The following is a 22,095-nucleotide window of genomic DNA, read 5'->3' as shown; positions in this document are numbered from 1 at the left end:
TTACTCTAAATAAAACAACAATAAAATTCTTGGTACCTCAATTCACTTCTTTTTCAGATTTAGAAAATAACAAGTGCAAAATTCAAACCCGAGTTATTTCAACCATAAATTCAACACAATATAAAACAAAGACACAGCAATTCAAAAACAATGTACAATAGTTCAATGAAATGTAATCAGTTCAGTGTAAACACTTTATTCAGTTTCTCAGTCCTTTAGGTAGTCCATAAAGATGAATTGTGTGTGTTATCTGTCTACAGGAAGACAGAATCCATCCAAGTGAAACAAGAAAAGTGTTTCAGTGTCCTACCATATATGTAGTGTTCAGATGTGCAAAACAGTTTTCCTATGTATCACAGAAAATCGAAGTAAGACTCGGGGACGGCTCGCCAGTCCAAACCCTCAAAACTCACAGAAGGCTGGGACAAATCCAGAACACATCAACAGCTCCAGCATCAGCACATGGAAAGATAAAGGGAACAAACAAAACCCAAAACAAAAAACCTGGCCAAGGAGATTGACAAAATCACAGAACACTCCAGAAAGACCCGGATGTAACTCGACTCCTTTAACTCGGTTTCTTTTACCTTCAATCCACACTCAAAACGGTTTTAAGCACAGTATTTCTCCATATTTCTTCTCTTTTCTCTAGTATTTTCCCACACAGCATTCACATGCAGCGTGCACACGGGAGAGAGCTGCTTCTCACGCTAAACGCACTTTACGTGAAACCCGGAAGTGAGCTCCTCCACCGAGTAACACTCTAAATTCTGATTGGTTCTACTCACATTCAAGACTCAACTCTATTGGCTACATTACGAACCAACTAAAAGTACATATTTTTTAAAACTCGCATTTTCTTTTCATTAATTGATCTTTACAAATCAATTTTAAGAGGTTTTAAAGGGAATTAACCATATAAATAAAATATATGATTTTCAGATATTTAGCTGCCTCTCTAGTAACCTTGGTTACACTTCCCCCTCCTGAATCTAAGCACGTCCCTGTGCTTGGGAAGTTAATAGTTTTACACAGGTAAGACTCTGCTAGGTTCAAGTTCACAGCTATGCTTAATATACTCAGACTCTTCTACTGACTCAGAAAGTGCAGAACTCAACCCTTGCAACAAAGACTGAATAACTGAGACTAAGGGATTTCCAAGCCGTGCATAATGCAACTTATCTGGCAGTCTGACTTGTCTTTTCGAACGTCTTGGACCTACATTTTCTGCTAACTCAATTGGAGCATCTGGAAATTGTTTGACAGGGGCTAATTCAGGATGGTAAGTAGCTTTTCCTTCTTGAGTATCTACATCAGTTTCATTTACCATTCTGAATGACTCATTTAATGGCTCAGGGAGCTCATTACATTCTTCTCTTGATATTACTTCTAATTCACTTTCTTTTTCTCTTTCAGGTTCAACGTCGGAGTCGTGTGGATCCATGGGAGGGGGTAAAGGTAAGTTTTCATTTAATTAATTTCTGGTTTTGTGTTGTTCATCAGGTGAGTTATTCATCCACTGAGTCCGAACAACAGAAGGTGGATTTTCTGACTGAACTTCTGGTAAGTCTTTTGTGATCAACGGTAAGTAGCGACGTGGTTTTCCTTCAGAAATGAGTCGGGTAGTGAACTCCAAAGACGCTACAGGTATATCCACAGGAACAGATTCACTTTCCGAATCAGAATGATTTTGCACTGGTTGCATTTCAGCAGCATTCTCAATTTTTGATTGAGCTCTAGTTCTAGGTCGTCGACGCTCTTGTCGCTGGACAGGTTCTTCTACTTCAGTGTTGGGCAAAAACCCACAAGGCAGAAGTAAATCCCTATGCAATGTACGCACTGGGCTCTCAATTCAATTTTATTTATTTATATAGCGCTTTTCACAATAGTTAATTGTTTCAAAGCAGCTTTATATTAATAGAAGCAGTGAAAAGCACAGAAAAATGACAGACAGCACAACAAATATATATACACATATAAACGGATAAGGAGATTAAGCGGGTTCTGCTGGTGATCGTTGGTCAGGCATCAGCTGGGCATCACGTAAGGACGGCCAGTAGATCAGAGGTGTGCCGACTTTCACATCTACCGGAACTGGGTCTGTTTGTCTCATTGTCCTCGGGGTAGAGGACGAGACAGGGAGAGAAAAACAAAATCATATTAGCGTAGGGGCCGTTCACATGTAATGAAGTGTCACACAGTGATGTGGTTTAAATCACCTTAGTTCCAGACAGACTAACTATTGTGGCATAATTATATTATCCACAGTTGAGGATTTAGCAAATTGGGGGCCCAATGCGAAGGTATATATATGGTAACTAAGGGTCACCTTCCGATCTTTAAGAGAAAATGAAACCTGTCGACCCAATTGACTAAGGCCTGAAGCCCCACTGTCATCGTTAATGCAGGTTCAGTGGCACCTCTTCTAGATTGGGAAGGGCGTAGGCGTCTTTTATAGTCTGGGAATCAATGCATAGGCATACTGAATTATCTTTCTTCTTCACCACAACTATTGGTGAAGCGAAGGGTGACTCCGATTCACGGATAATTCCAGCAGCCAACAAATCCTCCAAGTGCTTGCGCACAGCATCTACATCCTGTGGATGGATGGGTCTTGGTCGATGTTTAAAGGGAGTTTCATCAGTAAGTTTGATACGATGTCTCACCTTATCTGTATGCCCATAGTCCATATCATGCAAGGCAAATACCTCTGGCATTTTGTTCAACAAGCTAGTTATTCGACTCTTCCACTCCGGTGGTAAGGGGGAATTTCCAAAATCAAACTTCATCTCTGAACTGCCAGAGTTTATTTTGGCCTCGGAGGTATCATGACCCGGTTGGGTTTCAATCACGCGCTGGACGGCGTGCATCTCAGCAATGACAGCTTTAGGGTGAACAACTATGTCATTCTGGGTCTCATTTCTCACCAACACGGGTAAGCTAAAGGAGCGCTTTGCAGGCAAGGTGTAGAGTCCACTGGCTACCAATAATCCACCAGGCATGGATGATGCTTCAGGCTGTCCCAAAGTTGTTAAGGTTCCCTCAGAGTACTGTTTCGCATGAGCAACTCCATCTAGAACAGCTACACTTCCTGCTGACACAACTTTAGATGTAGTCCCTTCCAATGTCACACATCCCAGAATTTCAGTGTTCATCAACTTGTGTCTGACATCCAAAATTTTGAGCACTGCTCGATATCCACTAAAAGCAGGATTGAAGCTCACGGAATTCTCTTGAGCATGTTTTGCATAGAGAGCATCAAGGGAATTTGTCCCCACTAGAACTTGCGGAACGTGCATCAAATCAGGGACCACAAGCGCTAATGTCATGACTTCTGCTTTTTCTCCTAAAAACTCTTTTGGGAATGTCAGAGTGAGTTCTACGTAACCCAGGTAAGGAACTGACTGTCCATTTGCTCCTTCTACTTCTAATAGAGACTCAAGTGACTTCAAAGGATGGTTTGATAAGAAGTCTTTGTAAAAGGCAACCTGATCTCACGAATTTCCGTGTCGTGGTCGCGGAGTTTTGTGCTCGTTTTTCCGTGGCGTTCTCATGGATCTCCGCATTTTTCCGTGGCCCTGCTGCGGACTGTCTTTTTCCGTGGCGTTCTCGCGGATTGGTTGCTCAGCTGTTTTGTCCTGTTTTCTTGCCATTTTTGCTTCGGTTTAGGGTTAGATTTACATGAAATGACATCCCTGCCCAAACCCAACTCTAACCCCAACGCCAGGCAACAATTGTTTAAAGTTTAGAAAATATAAAAGAATAAATCAGAAAAAATAGTATAAACCAATATTTAAAGTGACATACTAACGCAAAGGGACAAAGGGATAGTAGTTACTTGAGATCCTGTATCAAGGAGACAATTCACTGGGGTTTCTTCAATGAACAACTGAGCAGTACATTTCATGCCTACTAATCCTCTTGGCAGTTTCTTTGGTATGGCTGTATGACAACATTTGTTGGACACTTTCATAGGTTTGTTGGGGCAGGGAATTCTAACTTCTGTCTCTGTGTGCCCCGCTACAGAGACGGCTTGGAGTTTAACTGTGGGCACTCGACTCTGTGTTTGAGGTCCCACTGGGCTTGTTTCTCTCTCAGTTGGTTTCGTTTGATCTGTACTTTAGCAGGATTTGGCTCATTTTCACAGTTCACGGCAATATGGGCATCTTCTCCGCAACGAAAGCAGTAACCTGGGCGAGGTCGAGCTAAAGGTAGTCCACTTTCATTGACTGATTTACTCTCCTCTGATCTAATTTGCTTGGATCGTGACATTGTGGTAGGGTTTCTAAACACAGATGGCCTTCCCGGTTGAGATTCACAAGGCTCATGGACAGTTAAGTGGGCCTTTAATTCTGCAATCTGTCTTGCTAATTCTGAGATTTCTCCATGCTCTGAACTTTTGTTTTGAACTTTCCGAGAAACTGTAGCTTCCATAGCTTGAACTTGTGCTCGTGTTCTTTTTGCAACGATGTCACATCCACACCTACAGAACATTCAGATGAGCATTCACGATGGTGAGTCAATGGTTTTGTGCAGGCAAGTTGAGCATGAATTTCTGATATCTGTTTTCTCATAGAGTCTGTTACAGGAGATGCTCCGCCAACTACCTCATGTGAGTGAGCAGACAACTGATGAGCAGCAGTCCGTAACTTGGAAGGGGCTGGGCCTTGTTTAGTCATCCCAAAATGACTCCTCATTCGATCTTCCTTTGAAGCCTGCCTGTCTTCCTCGGTTCTTACAGATACTACTAATTCTGCAAAGGAAGATGGGTTGTTCTTTATTCTTTCCAGCTGGAGGTTTGCAATTAAGCTGCTATCCCAACATCCTCGACAAAACTGCTTTAGCAAGTAGCGATTGCGCTCACTTTCAGCAATGCCACCTCTTCTCACTGTGGCACTCAAAATCACCTGTAATCTATGTAAGTAGCTGGAGGGCCTTTCTCCCTGATTCTGCAACATTGTCATGAACTTTGCTAATAATTCCTCTCCATCTTCAACAGAACCGTAGACTGACTGTAACAGCTCTAAATACACCAAGGGTGATGACTGTGGACTAATGTGTTTGATTATGTCTGCCGCAGGTGGAAGTAAGCTGTCTAGAATTCTTCTTGTACGGGACAAGTCTGAGACACAGGGATCATCGAGCAAGAATTCTACATTTGCCCTCCATGTTTCAAAGTCAGGTTCATTTGGTGGACGTGGGATTTTTCCAGAGAAAGATCTAAGCCGTAGGGAAGAATGCTGGGCTGTCATATCACTCGTCCTTACCACATGTTCGACCACAACTCTTTGCACCGCAGGAGGATCTATTATATCCATGGTCAGAGATTGGCGTGGCATTCCTGTGGCTGAGGGGCTACTGACTCCACCCACACTAGGTACAGTATTCTCCTTGGACAGGTTTTGAGTTTGCATATGTTCAGCATTCAACATTGGGGAAACACTTGGTAAGGGTGTCATATCTCTGTGGTCTCTAATTCTCTGTGACATAGCAGGTGACCCTCGGTCATTAGACAAACTGGCAACACTAAGCCCTCGAGTTTGAGAGTCTGCTACAGGGCACTCTTGTCTCTCGCTCACCCTAGGAAGCTCAGGGGTGGTGCTAAGTGACCTCATTTTTTCTAGCTCCTCCTTTTTCTAGCAGAGCTTTGTGCAAACTCAATAATGGCATGCCTATGAAACTCAGAGGTGGGGTCATCAACAAGTAAGGTACGACTAATACTGCCATATCGCACTAGCCATGCTTCTAAGTGTTGGTCGGATTCACTCAGGGTAATGCCACTGACTATGACTGCATTTGCTACCTTCACATTCTCACGTTCTACCATATCCATATTGGTATATCTGGTATTATTCATTTCACTGAAAAAAGGTCTCTTTTTACTAGAATTCACTGTTGTTGTTGAGCATTTAATCTCCTGGCTGGCTTGCCAAGTTTTCCTTGTAGCGTGTGCGTGACGGCTAGCCCGTACACCCCACAGGAAATTTTAGGATCTTTAACAATATGTAAACGACTCTATGGACCAGTGTTACAGAAAAGGTTGAAGGTTTGCTGCGGAGAAAGATGCTGCAACAACTTACAACAGTGACACGTAGTGATGTTAAACTGAGGTATGTATTGAGAATAGTACAAATAAAAGTAAAATAACAGTTTCAGATAAATAAAAAAACAATACAAAGTTATATCACTCAACACTTTTTGTTGTGCATGAAATCACACCCATTTTTCCCTTTCAAGAGGTAAGTAGTTAACAGGTATGTATATAACAGGTAAGTATATAATCTTTTTCTTTGTTTAATTAAACCAAGTAAGTGAATTACCCTAAATAAAATAACAATAAAACTCTTGGTACCTCAATTTACTTATTTTTCAGATTTCAGAAAATAACAAGTGCAAAATTCAAACCTGAGTTATTTCAACCATAAATTCAACACAATATAAAACTGATGTATCTTAACATACAGTACTTTGCAAATGTCTTAGGCCACCACCACCAGCTTTGTTGTTTTGGCAAAGTTTTAATGTCCATCCATATTTATTTTTCTCTTTATTTATTAAGATACAAACACAAATACAGGCAATATGTTCACAAAAATAAAAACAAAACAATTTTCAGAACTAAATGTCTTCTTCAGGCATCAGTCAGTGTTTATTGTGACATCTCTTGGTAGAAACATATCTTCAGCTTTTTTGAGGAGACTGAAGTCCTGAAGTCACTCGATTAGAATTGGAAATAAGAATTTAATTTAATTTAGGTTTAAGAGATCCTGCAGCTGCCTGTTATTGTTCAAGTGGAAGGAGAGTTTTCCCTAAATACTTCACACTTCAGCTTATACTTTTATACTGTTTTTAATACTACGTACACATTTCCTGTATTTTCTAGTTGTAATTTACTAAAGAGACTGATAAATAATTATATATGCTCACTATACACTTGCAAAAACAACACATCTAGCGTAGCATGATGGGCTGAACTAGAGCACACCCATGTCAAATACCTCCACACAATGTCATTGCTATAGAAACCAGTGCAGCTACTCTGGAAAACCATGAAGCACTACAGGACAGAAAAATTGGATCTGAACAGTTGTGATACACAGTGTTTCCACAACTTTGTTTCTGTGTTTATTGATGTTAACAGATGTAACACTACTATAAATGTTCAAAAGTGCATTAATGCTGATAACCACCTAGTGCAGTATGGCCTATTTTGAGGTATTTGTATGGCAATCTTTGGTCCTTTTTGGTGTAAACTTTTTTAACTCAACAAGCCTGGATAATCATTAATCTTGTTAAAAGGGGGTGGAGCCAGTTGAATTGTTTGCTCTTGAAAAAGGCACAGCAACGTTAAAACAATTATTCTGAGAATATCAGAGTCTGTAGCACAATGGGGCTGGTGGCTTGGGAAGGTGTTGGATTTTTGGTTTTCCTAATAGTTGAGTTGTCTGTGGAGCAGAGGTCAGGACATCAGCAAGGCCAGGATCCAATAACATTTCAACAACAGCCACCAGTTCTGTCATCTCAGCAAGCCCAGAATCCATTTGGAGTCCAGCAACAGCCACCAGTTTCTGTACCTCAACAAGCCAAGAAAACATTAGGATTCCTTCAACAGCCACCAGTTTTGGCACCTCAACAAGCTCTTCAAAACCCACAAAGAGCAGCTTCTTTTCAGCCTCAAAAACCTGGAATGTTAGATCCTGCGAGTACTCAGTCCAAGCAGTTAATGCAAGCTCCTGTAGCACCTTTGACCTGGAAGTTTCCCCAAATGCCAGAAGAGCCCCAACAGCCAGCAGTACCTTTTCAGCTACAGATACCCAGCCCTCCTAATAGTGTTGCAGCACAATGTGCAGAGAACTTTGTGCATGTGGAGGTTAAAAAGGACTTTTATGGAAATGGCCACTTGGCAGATCCCTCATCCTTTAGTTTAGGAGGTTGTGCAGCTGTAGGGGAAGATCCTAATTCTCATGTTGTTGTTTTTCAATACGAGCTCCACACATGTGGTAGTTCTTTGATGGTGAGTGACTGCTATTCAGTCTACTGATTGAATGTGAAGTTTGGTATCTAGTAATGGCTTCATAATGGCTGTTTTCAGATGACTGCTGATGAGTTGGTGTACACATTCACTTTACTCTACACTCCTGGGGCTCTAGTTGGAACTCCCATTGTGAGAGCTGATGCAGCTGCCGTTGCAATTCACTGTCACTATCCAAGGTAAGACTTGATCTTGCAGTCATCTAAACATTGTCCATTTAAATATGCTCCAGATTACTTTCTTTTGCTCTTTAGGTTGCATAATGTAAGCAGTGACGTGTTGATGCCCGCTGCAGTTCCTTTTGCTGCTACCATAGTTTCTGAGGAAGTGCTGGTGTTCTCCCTTAAGCTCATGACTGGTAATGATCTCTCGTTCTATTTGGGTCTGAATCTAAAATGGGATTTGCCAGTATGCTTTTCTTTGCAGATGATTGGATGTTTGAGAGGCCAGTTAACCAGTATTTTCTTGGCCAATTCATGAACTTTGAAGTTTCTGTGAAGCAGTACAACCATGTTCCCTTGCGTGTTTTCATTGATGGCTGTGTGGCTACTGCAGCCCTGATGTGAACTCCGTTCCAAGATATTCCTTTATTGAGAACCATGGGTGAGTAGGGTTCTTTTTCTTTGTCAAATGCACAAGAGAAGGATGACCGTGTTTCCTCTTTAGGTGCCTGGTTGATGCCAAGCTTACAGGGTCTCCTTCTCATTTTATGCATCGAGTTCTGAATGACAAGCTGCAGTTTCAGTTGGAGGCTTTCAAGTTCCAGCAAGCTGGTAACAGCTCGGTATGTTGTGAAATAAAATGGTTATTTACTTTCTGTATCCTGAAAGAGCGAGTTTAGTTTGATACAAGCGGTTTTATTTCTAGGTCTACATTACATGTGCTTTGAAGGCTGTCCTGGCTTCAACTCCTACAAATACAGAGAGCAAAGCTTGCTCCTTTGCCAATGGGTAGGTCCAGACACGAGTGTCCACAATTGCTTGTTTGTAATGAATAATACTTTCATGCCCTCTTTACAGATGGACTTCTGCAGATGAAAGTGACGATGTGTGCACATGCTGTGACTCCATATGTGGCTCTACCAGGAAAGGAAGGGCAATATCTGATTCTGGTAAGTGTGCAGTCTTGTAGCGCTTCAGGAACCCTGTCCAAATGCCTTGTAACTAGACACTTGCAATTTGTCTTTCCAGGCCTGGTTTCAGAAGGAAAGGCAACTATTGGCCCCATTGTGATCTCAGACTGAAGTAGTGGGTTGTAATGGATGACCAATAAAACCTTGAAATTGCCACTGACTTCTGTTTCTTTTATGACATGTTGGACGCACAGATTCTTTAATCTTTTTAGCTTGCATATGAATAATTTAACATTTGGGCCTTGGGCACTAGTGTAATATGATTGACAGGAAGTCACATGCAAGTCAACTCTTGAATCAAAAATAGCTTTGTCAAGCAACTCTTACAAATGTTTGATCTAACTCGACTATGGTGGATTTAACTCTATAAACTCCCAAAGTACATAATTTTATTTGGAACATGCATTTTTACTCCAAAGGTGAGCACATACAAATAAGTTGCTAAGGAGGTGCTGCATTCATATAAAAGCAATGATAGTAGCCAGAGCTGTTAGTTAACCATCTTCAGCAATAGTAGGCTAAAATAAAAGTGCTTCATAAAAGGCTTGGTTGTTTTCAATGTTTAAACAGCCTGGCATATGTTCCATTACAACCGCTGGGCTTTTTTATTTAACTAGAATATCATTTTGGACAATGTTAGATTAAGCAAAGGATCAGGCTCTCATACTTGAGCAATGAAGGCAGGCAAATTGTTTACTTTGTCAAGAGTGGGTGAAATAATGGGGGTGACAGATGATGTTCATGACGATGTTCCTCAACTATCACCAATATTGTACTTTATTTGATCTTAAGATTTTTCTGTTTGTTAACTGTAAGTGAACATGGCTGCAAGTTTTAATTGGAGGTCTTGAGTTAATAAGTTTCTTAAAAGAAAGCTCTTTCTCTTTTACCATGTTCTTACCTCAATCTAGAGTCTAGATGAATATATACTTTTTTTCAATGCATGCACTTAATCTTTGTACAGCCTGTTGTTAACGTGTTAGCATTTAGCCTAGCCCCATTCACTCCTAAGGATCCTAACAGGGATTAATTTAGAAGCCACCAAACACTTCCATGTTTTCCTGATTTAAAGACTTTTGAGTAGTTGCACGAGTAAGTATAGTGACACAAGAAGTGGTGATTTGTAAGCGAAAAAAATGAGAACTCTATTGAATGGCGGAAGAGCACTTAGTTTGCAGCACGTCGACCTCCGTGTGCAGTAACATCACTCTTGACTACTCTCCTTCTCGCTTAAACTTCCGTCAATGTTATTGCGCTTAAGGTTGAAGTGCTGAAAACTAAGTGCTCTTACACCGTACACTATAGTTTTCATTTTTTCCACTTCAAAAAATTATGTTTACTTTTGTAACAACTCCTGTAGCAGTAATTTTAATGTTAAATGTCGCATGTAAAATGTGTGGTTGACCCATAGAATAGCCGTTTCTCAATGTCAAGGAAGGATCCTCGGAAGCCAGAATTTCGAGGATTCTACATCATCGACGTCGGTCGAAGGACTGTTCCAATGTCGAGGATTCTCGGAATTTCAGCCAAGGACTGAGTCCTTCGTTCTAGAGATATCCCATATACGCTGAAATCACCCACAATCCTATGCGCGCAGCACTGAAAGCACACCTTTGATTGACGCAATGACGTGCACTTGCTAGCCTGTTCAATTTACGTGTTCTCCGAATGCTTAAGAGGAGCCTCACCTCCCTGCTGAAAAAACCAGCATCAAACCAGCATGGACCAGCATGGGAATTATGCTGGTCTATGCTGGTTTAGCTGGTGGTCACAGCATACCAGCCACTGCATGAAAAGTGGGATTTTCGTCCCCGTAAGCGCCTGTAGGCTCCCGAAAATCTCCCTAATTTTCGGCAGCTTTCCTCAATTTACAGGCAGCGAGCGTCGCGTTCGTCTGTGCCACAAATTGTCGTAAACGAACCATGACGTAGGTGGAGAGCCCCGCGGGGTGCGATGCCTCTAATTAGCATATGAATAGCAGCGAAACCTCTCCTGGCCAGGTAGAGCGTCTCTGACCTAATTAGCATGTGAATAGCAGCGAAACTAGAGTAACGGCCCACTTGAATGTACTCACTCAGTATTGGCTGAAGCCACTACTTTTAAACAAGTAAAATCCCCCGTGAATGGTTGGTAGATCACTGCAAACCAATCACAAGGGATTTTTCTTGTTTAAAAGTAGTGGCTTCAGCCAATACTGAATGAGTAAATTCAAGTCGGGCCGTTACTCTAAAGAGGGGGGGTTATTGGGCACCCTGGCTCATTATAAATGTAAACCCCAATAATAATAATATTAAAAATATATAATTTATGTTATAATAATTGATTATATATTAATGTCATTGTGCTACACACCATCAAGGAATATAAGAGAAAACAAAGAGCTTGATTTATAAATACACAGTTCTTTATTCAAAGAAAGAGCTTTATTTATAAACACACAGCTGTTCATTCAAAGAAAGAGCTTTAATTAGAAACACACAACTATGTACAAAGCAGCATAATGTCTCTTATGTCGTCCTCTAAACACGTCAAAAAGTGCCCAAGACATTCGGGAAAGATCCCTAAAAATCGTTGGAAAAAAAGTCACTTTTGCAGGCGTATATATCTATGATTGCGCACTTCCAAATGTCCATCACATCCTCAGCCAGCACACTTCATCTCGCTTCCAGCAACTGTAATGCAATCAATAAAGACAATAAGTGACCTGAAAAACACTCACATTGACAAAAAACTGATCTAATATAATAAATCGTACCCTTTTTCTTCTGGATCGACTCCGAGCTAAACTTTTCGCAGTTTCCTAAAGCGATGCGAGTTCAGGTTGCTTGTATCTGAATCTCCGGCGTACCGACTCATAATACGTCTTACAGGCAGCTGGAAAACAATTAAATGAGACTGGTATTAATAAAAAAAAAAGAGTCACGGTACAATTAACCAAGGAATGAGGAAAAACATTAGAAGTAATACTTACAAACAATGTCGTCATTCTCAGCAGTTAAATATGGACTTGCTGAAATAGCCCCGAGGAAATAGGAGGTCACGGCTTCGTTATGAGGCGACGTTAGTCTGTGAAAACAAAATGTGCGGGTTTAAGCTCGGATCTATTAACGTATCTATGTCCTTATACAAGAATAAAGACATATTCTTTCAATCGTAACGTCATATTACCCTTGCTCTGGTTCAAAGCGCCGGCAGTGTGCCTCAGAGACGCCGTACAGCCTCCTAAAAATTACAAGACAAAAAACACCTCTAAGTTATAAAACACACAGCTTGGGCTTTTAGCTTATGCTACTTAAAAATATGCTTATACATAAAATTATTCTTACCGCAATCTTGGGATTGTGCACCCGTCTTCTCGGAGCTACAAACACCAAACGTCTGTTATTATATGCTCGTCTTTTCTTTCTCTGCTGTATGAGTCGTGGCCATAACCACGCACGTGATTGGACGAAGGCGAGAAGCTCGTCGGGCTCCTCCAATCACATGCGAGGTTACTGATATGAGGAAAATCTTGTTCGACTTCATGCGGCGCCGCAAGACCCGACAGCCGGATGACGTCGAAGTACTGCGAGAATGATTCAAGAAATCATATTTCGTCTCCCTCTCGCGATACTTTGACGTCACCCGACTGTCGATTCTTGCGGTGCCGCATGAAGGCGAACAAGTCTATAAACAAGCGCGGTGTGCTGGAACGACCTCGGCGCTTCTGTGAACATTGCAACACTAAACTGTGTTATACACAATATTTTGACCACAGAAAGCACTATTTCAAAAATGGAGTTTGGGAGAAAAAATCCAAAAGGGCTACGTCAGATAACGTACAGAGCCTGCTGCTAACCAGTCATGAACCCGCTGTGGGTGATGTACCATCAATGTGTAAAGACCCGAAAGATAACCTTACTGGAGAGATTTGTGGAAGTGAAATGCAATCCGAGGACCCAGCAAAAGAAGTGATTGAAGAATTTGAAGAAATGCACCCAGCGAATATCAGTTCAGACAACGGTGAGCATAATTACATATTTTTTTATATTAGCTTGGCTTGGTTTACGTATGTTATCATTTTAAACAATACTAAAACATATCAACAAGTAAAATAAAAGTTAAACAAAAACGTTTTGAGTATTCTATATCAAAAAGTAGCCCTCCAGCATGTTTTATCTATTGTGGTAGCCCTTGCTGTTATTGTAATAGTAATTTGTTGTTGTTATTGTAATAGTAATTTATAATTAAATAATATCGCATCATAATGCATAACGGTATCTTCTGTTTGTTGTTGTTTTTCAGACGAAACAGCAGATGACCAAAGCATTCATCTTTTCCTGGACTCCAGTGATTCAGAGTCAGGGCAAGATGATGAAGACATCTCCTGTTGTGTGGTAAGCATGAAATTACCTTTGGATATACGAGTATATAGTCAATACATGCTAATCCAGAGCTGAAACGGGAAAACCTAACATGTTTCACTCACATGATTGTTTTCCACTCTCAAATTTCTGTTAGTTAACTAATGAAAGCAACTAAAGTATAAACACACTTTATAAAGTATAAAAAATTCATAAAATGAAGTTGAAGTGGATGAAGTTCTCACAAAGTACTTAACTGGTTCATTGCACTAAAGCTAGCTGTTTGAGATTCACATGATCTTTTCCAACTACAGTTTTAAAATCTTTTCATACTCAAATGGCCATATTGATGATAAATGACCATATTAACGATGGGCTTTTCAATCTCTAATGGTGGTGCTGTGTATGTGCATTACGTGTGTTTTAAATATGTCCTTTATACTTCCATAGGATGATTTTGTGGATGAAGAAGGGGGAAATCCTTGCTGAGGAGCAGAGTGAAGCCTATCCTCATATACAAGATGGGGAGGGGCATGGAAGAGATCAGTCCAGAAGTGAAAAACCAGAACTTGTTGACTTGTTGATGAAACTTTTGGCCATGATGAAATTGACTGGTATCCTCCGTGACGACTTCTTACAGTATGTGGTTTGTCCAAAATGTATGACAGTGTACATGCTTACTGAAACCTATGAGCTCAGACGGGATGGTACAAAGGTTTGCAGGACTTGTGGTCATATCCCATTCTACAATCACCCAAAGCAGAGGTCTGCATTAAGGAAGAAATGTGGCTCTGCCTTGTTAAGAAAGGCTACATATTCGAGCGGTGAAGAGTATGTCCATCCAATACGTTCCTACTGTTACAAGAGTGTTGTGCAGTCTCTGGGAGGACTTGTTAAAAGACCTGGATTTGAAGAGAAATTAGAAGAATGGCCAAAGCTGGAAATGCCAAAGGGTGTGTTAGGAGATGTATATGATGGACAAGTATGGCAGGATACCAGTATGTGAATTCGATAAACTGTAGTCATGCCACTATGCACAGTATTTGAGCTGTGATGTAATTGCACAAGTTTCCTTGCTTCATTCCCATCTGGACAGACATTTTGTTGTTTGACATGTTGTTTGCATAGAATGCACAAATTGAGCCTGATTAAAACTCTGTTAAAACAATTAAAATTGTTAAAATGAATTATTTTGTGTATCTTTTTTTTACATAACATTGGTTATTGCTAATGACATACAGAGTAATTAATCTACACTGTGCACCTGGACAAATTGAATCTACTTAAAGGGATAGTTCAATTTAAAATGAAAATTCTGTCATCATTTACTCATCAAAAAAATGTGAGCAAACTGGTTGCCATAAAACAATTAAGTAATGGTAACTTTAATAAATGTAGTTCATTTAACTAACAATGTTTTGCAATATCAAATACTTTGCAATTATTACAAATTGAACTTAAATATACTTTGTACTAGCCTGTATAATAAAATTGGAGCAAACTTGGTTGCCCTAGAAAATGAAGTAATGTGAACTAAAACAAGTATATTTAACTTAAAATTTCTAATAATAACAATATCATTCAGAAAGTGCATTACACTTAATTTTAAGTTGATTTTGAATTACTCTGTCCAACATCTCTGCTTAGTTAACAGAATTTAAAGATTTTCTATTTTAAATTAATTTATAATAATATTTCTCTTAGTGTTATAAATGGTATTGTAACACAAACAACATTGAATAAACTTGATTCTCCACTGAAACACACAAAACTGTGTTTTTGACAACAATTGTCAGTACTGTGGAGAAAAATACAATACAATGTGCTGTTTATGTCAATAAACACTGATCACCTGAATGTTGACTTTCAGTTACAAAAATGGTAATTTATCATTTCCAACTAAACAACATGAATAATATAAGAGCATAAACCTCTATGACATTTTAACAAATATTTAAGTAGTTAAAGTTCTTATCAGTTCTTAATTCTGTAAAAAGCTTAAATAATCATAATATTCAGGGACAAACGATTATGGGTATTCCTTACAACATGTACTGATAAAGTTCATTCACTTGAATGTTTTAGTTTAATTAATTTTATACGCTTAAAAGTTAAATGAACTAAGATTTTTTAAGTGTATGTCCAAAACTCAAAATATTAAGTGATATTTACATCATTAAGACAATATCTGGGTTAACAGTGTAGCATACATACATAAAAATAAATAGATTCAAGCTAAAATTTAAGAGTCTGTAATTTGGCTATACTAATACCAGAGATTTTCTTAAAATGAAGTTACCACCTCTCTGAATGTCACCTGAGTAAAACTCCCCCAGCTGCTACCCTGATTTGCATTTGTATAGCTCACAGCATGTTCATTTACATGTTAAAGCCTCCCCTAGAATTAGGGGAAGGGGGGACAACTGCCAAGCAAGGCCCACGTCAATTTCTGACAATTTATGGCAGTTTTCGGCATTGCCTGCAAATTGTCGTGGGCAGTCGTAAACTTGGAGTTTCACGTCAATCTACAGTGCCACATTCTGACGAAAATTCCACTTTTCATGCAGTGAGCACCAAAACACAACATATGCTGGTATGACCAGCATGGGATGCTGGTGCTAATGCTGGTTTAGCTGGTGCTAATGCTGGTTTGGTTCTGGTTTAGCTGGTGCTAATACTGGTGCTGATGCTGGTTTAGCTGGTGTTCCCTAGCAAACCAGCACCAAAACACAACATATGCTGGTCTTGCTGGTATGCTGTGTTTTTCAGCAGGGCTAGCCTCTAAAGGAAGTGACTTGTAAGGACTTAGTCCTGCCAAGGAAGTATCCTTGACATTGAGAAACGGCCTATGTGTGCATCAGGATAGTACCTTCATCTCATTTTGAGCCAGGATAAGAGCGCCACCTACTGCATAATAGCAGAAACATGGATTGAGATAAAAATCCCGTCATGGCAGCTAAAAAACTCCTCAATGGCAAGGAAAGAGTTAATAAATGGTTTCTTGTTTAATTTCGGCTTCCTCAGAAATTGTCATGACACATCTGATCATAACAAGCTCATGAAAGTTATGTTACATTATTAATATTACTTTACGCATTCAAGTCCACACTAGGATAGCCAACTCTATTGCTAGCATAGACAGTACAAAGGTATGCATGCAGGTAAGAAAAACTGGAATTTGATTGTAAATAAATAAATAAATATATATATATATATATATATATATATATATATATATATATATATATATATACTAACTCAGTTCTTCAAAGGATTTTGGTCAAGTCCACAAACTTGCAGAAATATATTTTATCCCTATTAGAGTATGATCAGCAACAACAGTAGTTTCAATACATTTTTAAGATTCGGAAATGTTTTTCTCAAATTGGACTGCAAAAAAAAAATTAGTCTAAGAAAATAACACATCCAACTCAATGTTTCATTGTCCTGTACGGAAGAGGATTAGGGCCACTGGTGAAAAAAATATTTGAGTTCTGACTTTAATCTCAGAATTCTGACTTTAATCTCAGAATTCTGACTTTAATCTAAGAACTCTGAGATTAAGTTGTCCAAAATTCCACAAGGGGCAGGTTTTATTCAGCCTCAAAAACCTGAAATTGCACATGGAATGCTAGATCCTGCCAATACACTTTCCAAGCAGCTAATGCAGGCTTCTGTCGCACCTTTGACCTGGCAATTTCCCCATATGCCAGCAGAGCCCCAACAGCCAGCAGTGCCTTTTCAGCTGCAGATACCAAGCCCTCCTGATAGTGTAGCAGCACAATGTGCAGAGAACTCTGTACATGTGGAGGTTAAAAAGGACTTCTATGGAAATGGACAGTTGGTAAATGCCTCATTCCTCAGTTTAGGAGGCTGTGCAGCTGTGGGTGAGGATCCTGATGCTCAAGTTCTTATCTTTGAATACGAGCTCCATACATGTGATAGTTCTTTAATGGTGAGGGGCTGCTTTTGAGTCAGATCTGTTGACTGCTAGTGATGTTTGGTAATGGTTAACCATCTAGTATTGGTCTCATGATTCCTGTTTTCAGATGACTGCTGATGAGTTGGTGTACACATTCACTCTACTCTACACTCCTGAGGCTCTAGGTGGACCTCCTGTTGTGAGAACTGATGCAGCTGCCGTTGCAATTCACTGTCACTATCCAAGGTAAGACTTGATCTTGCAGTCATTTAATAATTGTCCATTTAAGAATACTTCAGATTACTTTCTCTTGCTCTTAAGGTTACAGAATGTAAGCAGTGATGTGTGATGCCTGCTTTGCTTCCTTTTGCTGCTACAATTGTTGCAGAGGATATGCTGGTCTTCTCTTTGCAGCTTATGACTGGTAATTACTTTTGCCTGAAAGTGCATGGCTTTTCCATGGGTGTTGCACAGGTTTTGCCAATGTTTCTTTATTGCAGATGACTGGATGTTTCAGAGGTCAGTCAATCAGTATTTCCTTGGCTAGTTCATGAGCGTTAAAGCCTCTGAAGCAGTACAATCATGTTCCGTTGCAATTTTTATTGATCCTATGTTGCTACTGCAACCCCTGATGTGAACTCTAATCCAAGATATTCCTTTATTGAGAATTATGGGTTTGTATGTATTCTCTACAGACATCATGTGCACACACATGCTATGCTTATGCCTGACTTATGCTTTGACGCCAAGCTCACAGGCTCTTCTAGCTTTATGCACTGGGTTTAGGGTGACGCACTCCAGTTCAACTGGAGTCTTTTTAGATTTCAGCAAACCAATAATGGCCCTGTAAGTTAAAAGATGTAGGTGTGGAAAATGCAGAATTAAATTTTTTGATTTTATTTGCCCCATGTTTGCTAATCCCTTTGTTTTGTAGGTCTACATTTCATGTGCTTTAAAAGCAGTCATTGCTTCAACCCCTACAGATCCAGAGCATAAGGCTTGTTCCTTTATGAATGAGTATATCTACAAATACAATGACCCCATCCTGTGTGGCATTTAATATTTGTTGTACTCTTTATATGGCATTCTGCAGATGACGATGACCAGGTGTGCATGTGCTGTGACTCCATGGCTGAATCCGAAATCGCATACTTACTGTGTAGGTACTGAATTTCACTGAGTACCCACTTAACGTGCGCTAAGACAGTACATACGTTCGCGTTAAGTATGGACAGCATCCACCATGTTGACGTTATCATGCGACCTATGACGTAGTAAACTTGTTCTAGTTCATGCAGAACCACACGAACCGACAGGAGATTGACATCACATTACCGCGAGAGCGACTCGAAATCAGACTTCTCCGTATGATTTCTGGAATTGCTCTCACGGTACTTTGAGGTCATCCACCTGTTGGTTCTTACAGCGGTGCATGAACTCGAACAAACCTTATAACAGGCATGAAAATGAATGCGTGTTTATGAGGGACAGGTGCACTAACACCTGATTGCATCAGTAACTTGACAACTCTACTACGGTCTCTGTCAGTGTTACAGATATATTACACTGTGGACAAAATAAGTAAAACAATCAGATTGTAATTTAATATCTATTGTCAGATGACAGCTGTGCTTGAATACAAACTAGACAATGCAGGCCATGTGATTATATACATTTTAGTGAAGCAATCTCTTGTTTTTATTTAAAACAACAGGAAACATGAATAAAATATGAATATGAAATGAATATAACCATCCCAATAAATGGAAACGTATAGAAGTGAAACCCATATCAAACAAAAATGTATTCAAATGTATTTTTCTAACAAACCATCACATATTTACTGCCATCTCAACAAAGCTGTGACAATTCTGCTGCTTTATTTTCATGAATCATCTGAGCACTTATATCCTGGGTCTGTGGGTGAAGTCAGGGTGCTGAGGAACAGCCCTGTGTAACGTATCGAAATCACCCGATTGGCCATTCTCCGATCGATTGCTTTGCTTTTCCGTGGCATCATGGGCAAGCTGGGATAGAAGTGTCCATCCGATGCACGCTTCAGAATCTGGGCGGACTCAGTAGGGCATCCGGGGATTTCTCGCCTACTGATTTTATGGATACTGAGGATTCGGACGTACTACTCTGTTCACGTGCTGTTTCCCCTACTACATTTTCAGTAAGTAGGCGGTTTCGGACGATACTTAAGTACACGTGCATCTGAATCTCGCGAGAAATAGGCCAAGATCCCGGTAATTCTTGCCTACCCTTTTACGTATACTGAGGTTTCGGACATACTATTCGTTTGCCTACTGCTTTTTGCCTACTACATAGTATGGTAGTATGCGGTTTCGGATTCAGCCCATGTGTGGCTCGAGCAGGAAAGGAAGAGCACTTCCTGGTTTGGGTAGCGTTTTAAGGTTTTCTCTTGAAAGCTTTTACAAGTCCTAATGCTCACAATTGTTTCTTTACCTCCCTTGTTGTAGGGCTGGTGTCAGAAGGGAACGTCACCATTGGCGTCATTGTGGTGTCTAACTGATGGTGTTGCAAGATGTGGCAATAAATGTCTTACTATTGATTTGCATATGTGGATTTTTCTCTGGAGATGTGAACTTAATCTGTGCCTGTATTCATACAAAATCTTGGGGCAAAGAGTTGTTCCTAGTGACAATTCTAAGAAAATTATCTTAAAATCCTTGTAAACAAGTAATTCAGGAAGCATCTTACTCCTTGTAAGAGGTCTTAAGGCCCAAAATTATAAGGAGTATCAATGAAGACTTTTAAGAGGCTTAAGGTTATTTAGCTGCAGGGAAGTGAACATAATGTGAAGGAGACAATAAATGTTGCGCACAATGCATGACAGTGAGTTAACTCCCAGGGGTCCAAAAACGCAGCACTGTGTCTTGATGTCTTTTCTGCTCAAAGCAGAATCTGCTTAAAATACTACATTATTAATTATTATACACTTGTGTTTTCATCATTTGAAACTGAAGGGTCTACCATTAGTTTTGTACATTCACAATAATGGATTTTTGTGTTTGTCAAAATAAATGGGGTGCGCTTACAGACGTGTCTGTCTCCGGCAGCTGTTTTAAACGTGTTACAAAAATCAGTAGATGCTCTGTGATTTACTTGTCACACAAACATGATGCATACATCTACTTTTAAAAAACCTAATTACAACCGAAAACAAATATTGCTTTTTATATAATCTGAAAGTAGAGGGGTACTTTTTTTTCCCTGGCTGACCTCATCTGTCATATCACCCTGTAGCCCAAGACAGCTTGCCCACTAAAGCTAAGTATGGTTGAGCCTGGTCAGTACTTGGAGTGGAGACCACCTGGGAAAACCAGGTTGCTGCTGGTAGAGGTGTTAGTGAGACCAGCAGGGGGTGCTAACCCTGTGGTCTGTGTGGGTCCTAACACCCAAGTATAGTGATGGGGACACTATACTGTCAAAATGCACCGTCCTTTGGGTGAGACGTTAAACCGAGGTTCTGACTCTCTGTGGTCATTAAAAATCCCAGGATGTCATTCAAAAAAGAGTAGGGGTGTGCCTTGGCATCCTGTCCAAACTTGCCCATTGGCATTCTAATAATCCCCTCAAATACTGAATGGCTATACTCTCCTCTCCACTACTAAGCTGGTGTGTGGTGAGCATTCTGGTGCATTATGACTGCTGTGGCATCATCCAGGTGGAAGCTGCACATTGGTAGTAGTTGAGAAGATTCCCCCATTCATATGTAAAGCGCAGTGAATGAATGAATGAAGCTTTATTATTATGTCATATGTATGGTTACTCCCAGCCCACATTAATATACAGAAATAAAAAATAATATACAAAATAGATATACAGGATAAACAGTTCAAGAGTACCTTGAATACAATTTATCTAAATTTAGTGTTATCGGTGATATTTGCCCATCAGTTATATATGTTGCCTTATGTGGTAGTTCTGTGGACTCACAATGCTAACAGCTGTTTATAACTTTCTTACAGGTCTGCATCACTCTCAGCTGTTGTTACATTACTACACTGTACAAACCTTAAAGTGGAAAGACATATTTACACTTTTTGGACATTAAAGTTATATGGTAACACGAACTACATTAAGTTTATGTAACAGCTCATAGCAGAGTGTATGTTGTGTATCAGAAAATTGTCTGCTAAAATGTATGTGTACAAAATGTACATTTGATACTTTGATTAGGGTTGGTACTAAACTCTGCCGGACAGTGGCCCTCCAGGACCCAGGGTTCCCCACTCCTGCATTATGAAGCTTTATTATTGTGTCATGGTTACGCCCATGGTTGGGGCTGTTCTCCGCAGGTGTGAATCACATTAATATTCATGACCATTGACCCTCCCTTGTATATTGCCTCTACACAACAAAAAGTGTCTTACACAAGTTTAATCAATATGTTGTTTCATGCATGAGTGTGTAAAATGGTTTTTACATCTTTTATAGCAAATTCCCAACTCTACAAGTAGAGTTTTTGTACTTCAGTACTTTTTTTGTTTGTGAACAAATGTTTAGTATGTGTTCCTTATTTTTAGCAACTTTTTTGTACATTATTTCCCTAAAAATGCAAACATGTACATACATGTTACTCACATATTATTGAAGCACAGTTTGTGCTGAATGCAGTGTTATGTGATTTTAGCCATAA

The 22,095-nt window shown here is 39.8% G+C and overlaps 1 protein-coding gene, 1 long non-coding RNA gene and 1 pseudogene across 2 annotated transcripts; 2 read left to right on the top strand and 1 right to left on the bottom strand.

Annotated features, from left to right (window-relative positions):
* Window positions 1-7,342: 7,342 nt before the first annotated feature.
* LOC141350458 (zona pellucida sperm-binding protein 3-like) lies at window positions 7,343-9,318 on the top strand (annotated as a pseudogene).
* A 2,107-nt stretch (window positions 9,319-11,425) lies between these two features.
* On the bottom strand, window positions 11,426-12,673 carry LOC129429131 (uncharacterized). Its single transcript, XR_012358400.1, has 3 exons — window positions 12,333-12,673; window positions 12,136-12,230; window positions 11,426-12,038 (listed from the first exon to the last, which is right to left on the bottom strand). It is a non-coding gene; the product is annotated as an uncharacterized lncRNA (long non-coding RNA).
* Window positions 12,674-17,075: 4,402 nt separating this feature from the next.
* Window positions 17,076-20,004, top strand: LOC141350449 (zona pellucida sperm-binding protein 3-like). The gene is given in 5 exon segments (XM_073855571.1): window positions 17,076-17,462; window positions 17,557-17,675; window positions 17,751-17,773; window positions 17,776-17,853; window positions 19,913-20,004. Coding segments are annotated over 5 exon segments (600 nt in total). The 5' UTR covers window positions 17,076-17,135; the 3' UTR covers window positions 19,966-20,004.
* The last annotated feature ends 2,091 nt before the right edge of the window (window positions 20,005-22,095 follow it).

Source organism: Misgurnus anguillicaudatus, chromosome 18, assembly GCF_027580225.2.
Source record: "Misgurnus anguillicaudatus chromosome 18, ASM2758022v2, whole genome shotgun sequence".
Classification (NCBI taxonomy): Eukaryota; Metazoa; Chordata; class Actinopteri; order Cypriniformes; family Cobitidae; genus Misgurnus; species Misgurnus anguillicaudatus.
Note: the sequence above shows the minus strand (reverse complement) of the source record. Positions and strands in the feature narration are given on the sequence as shown.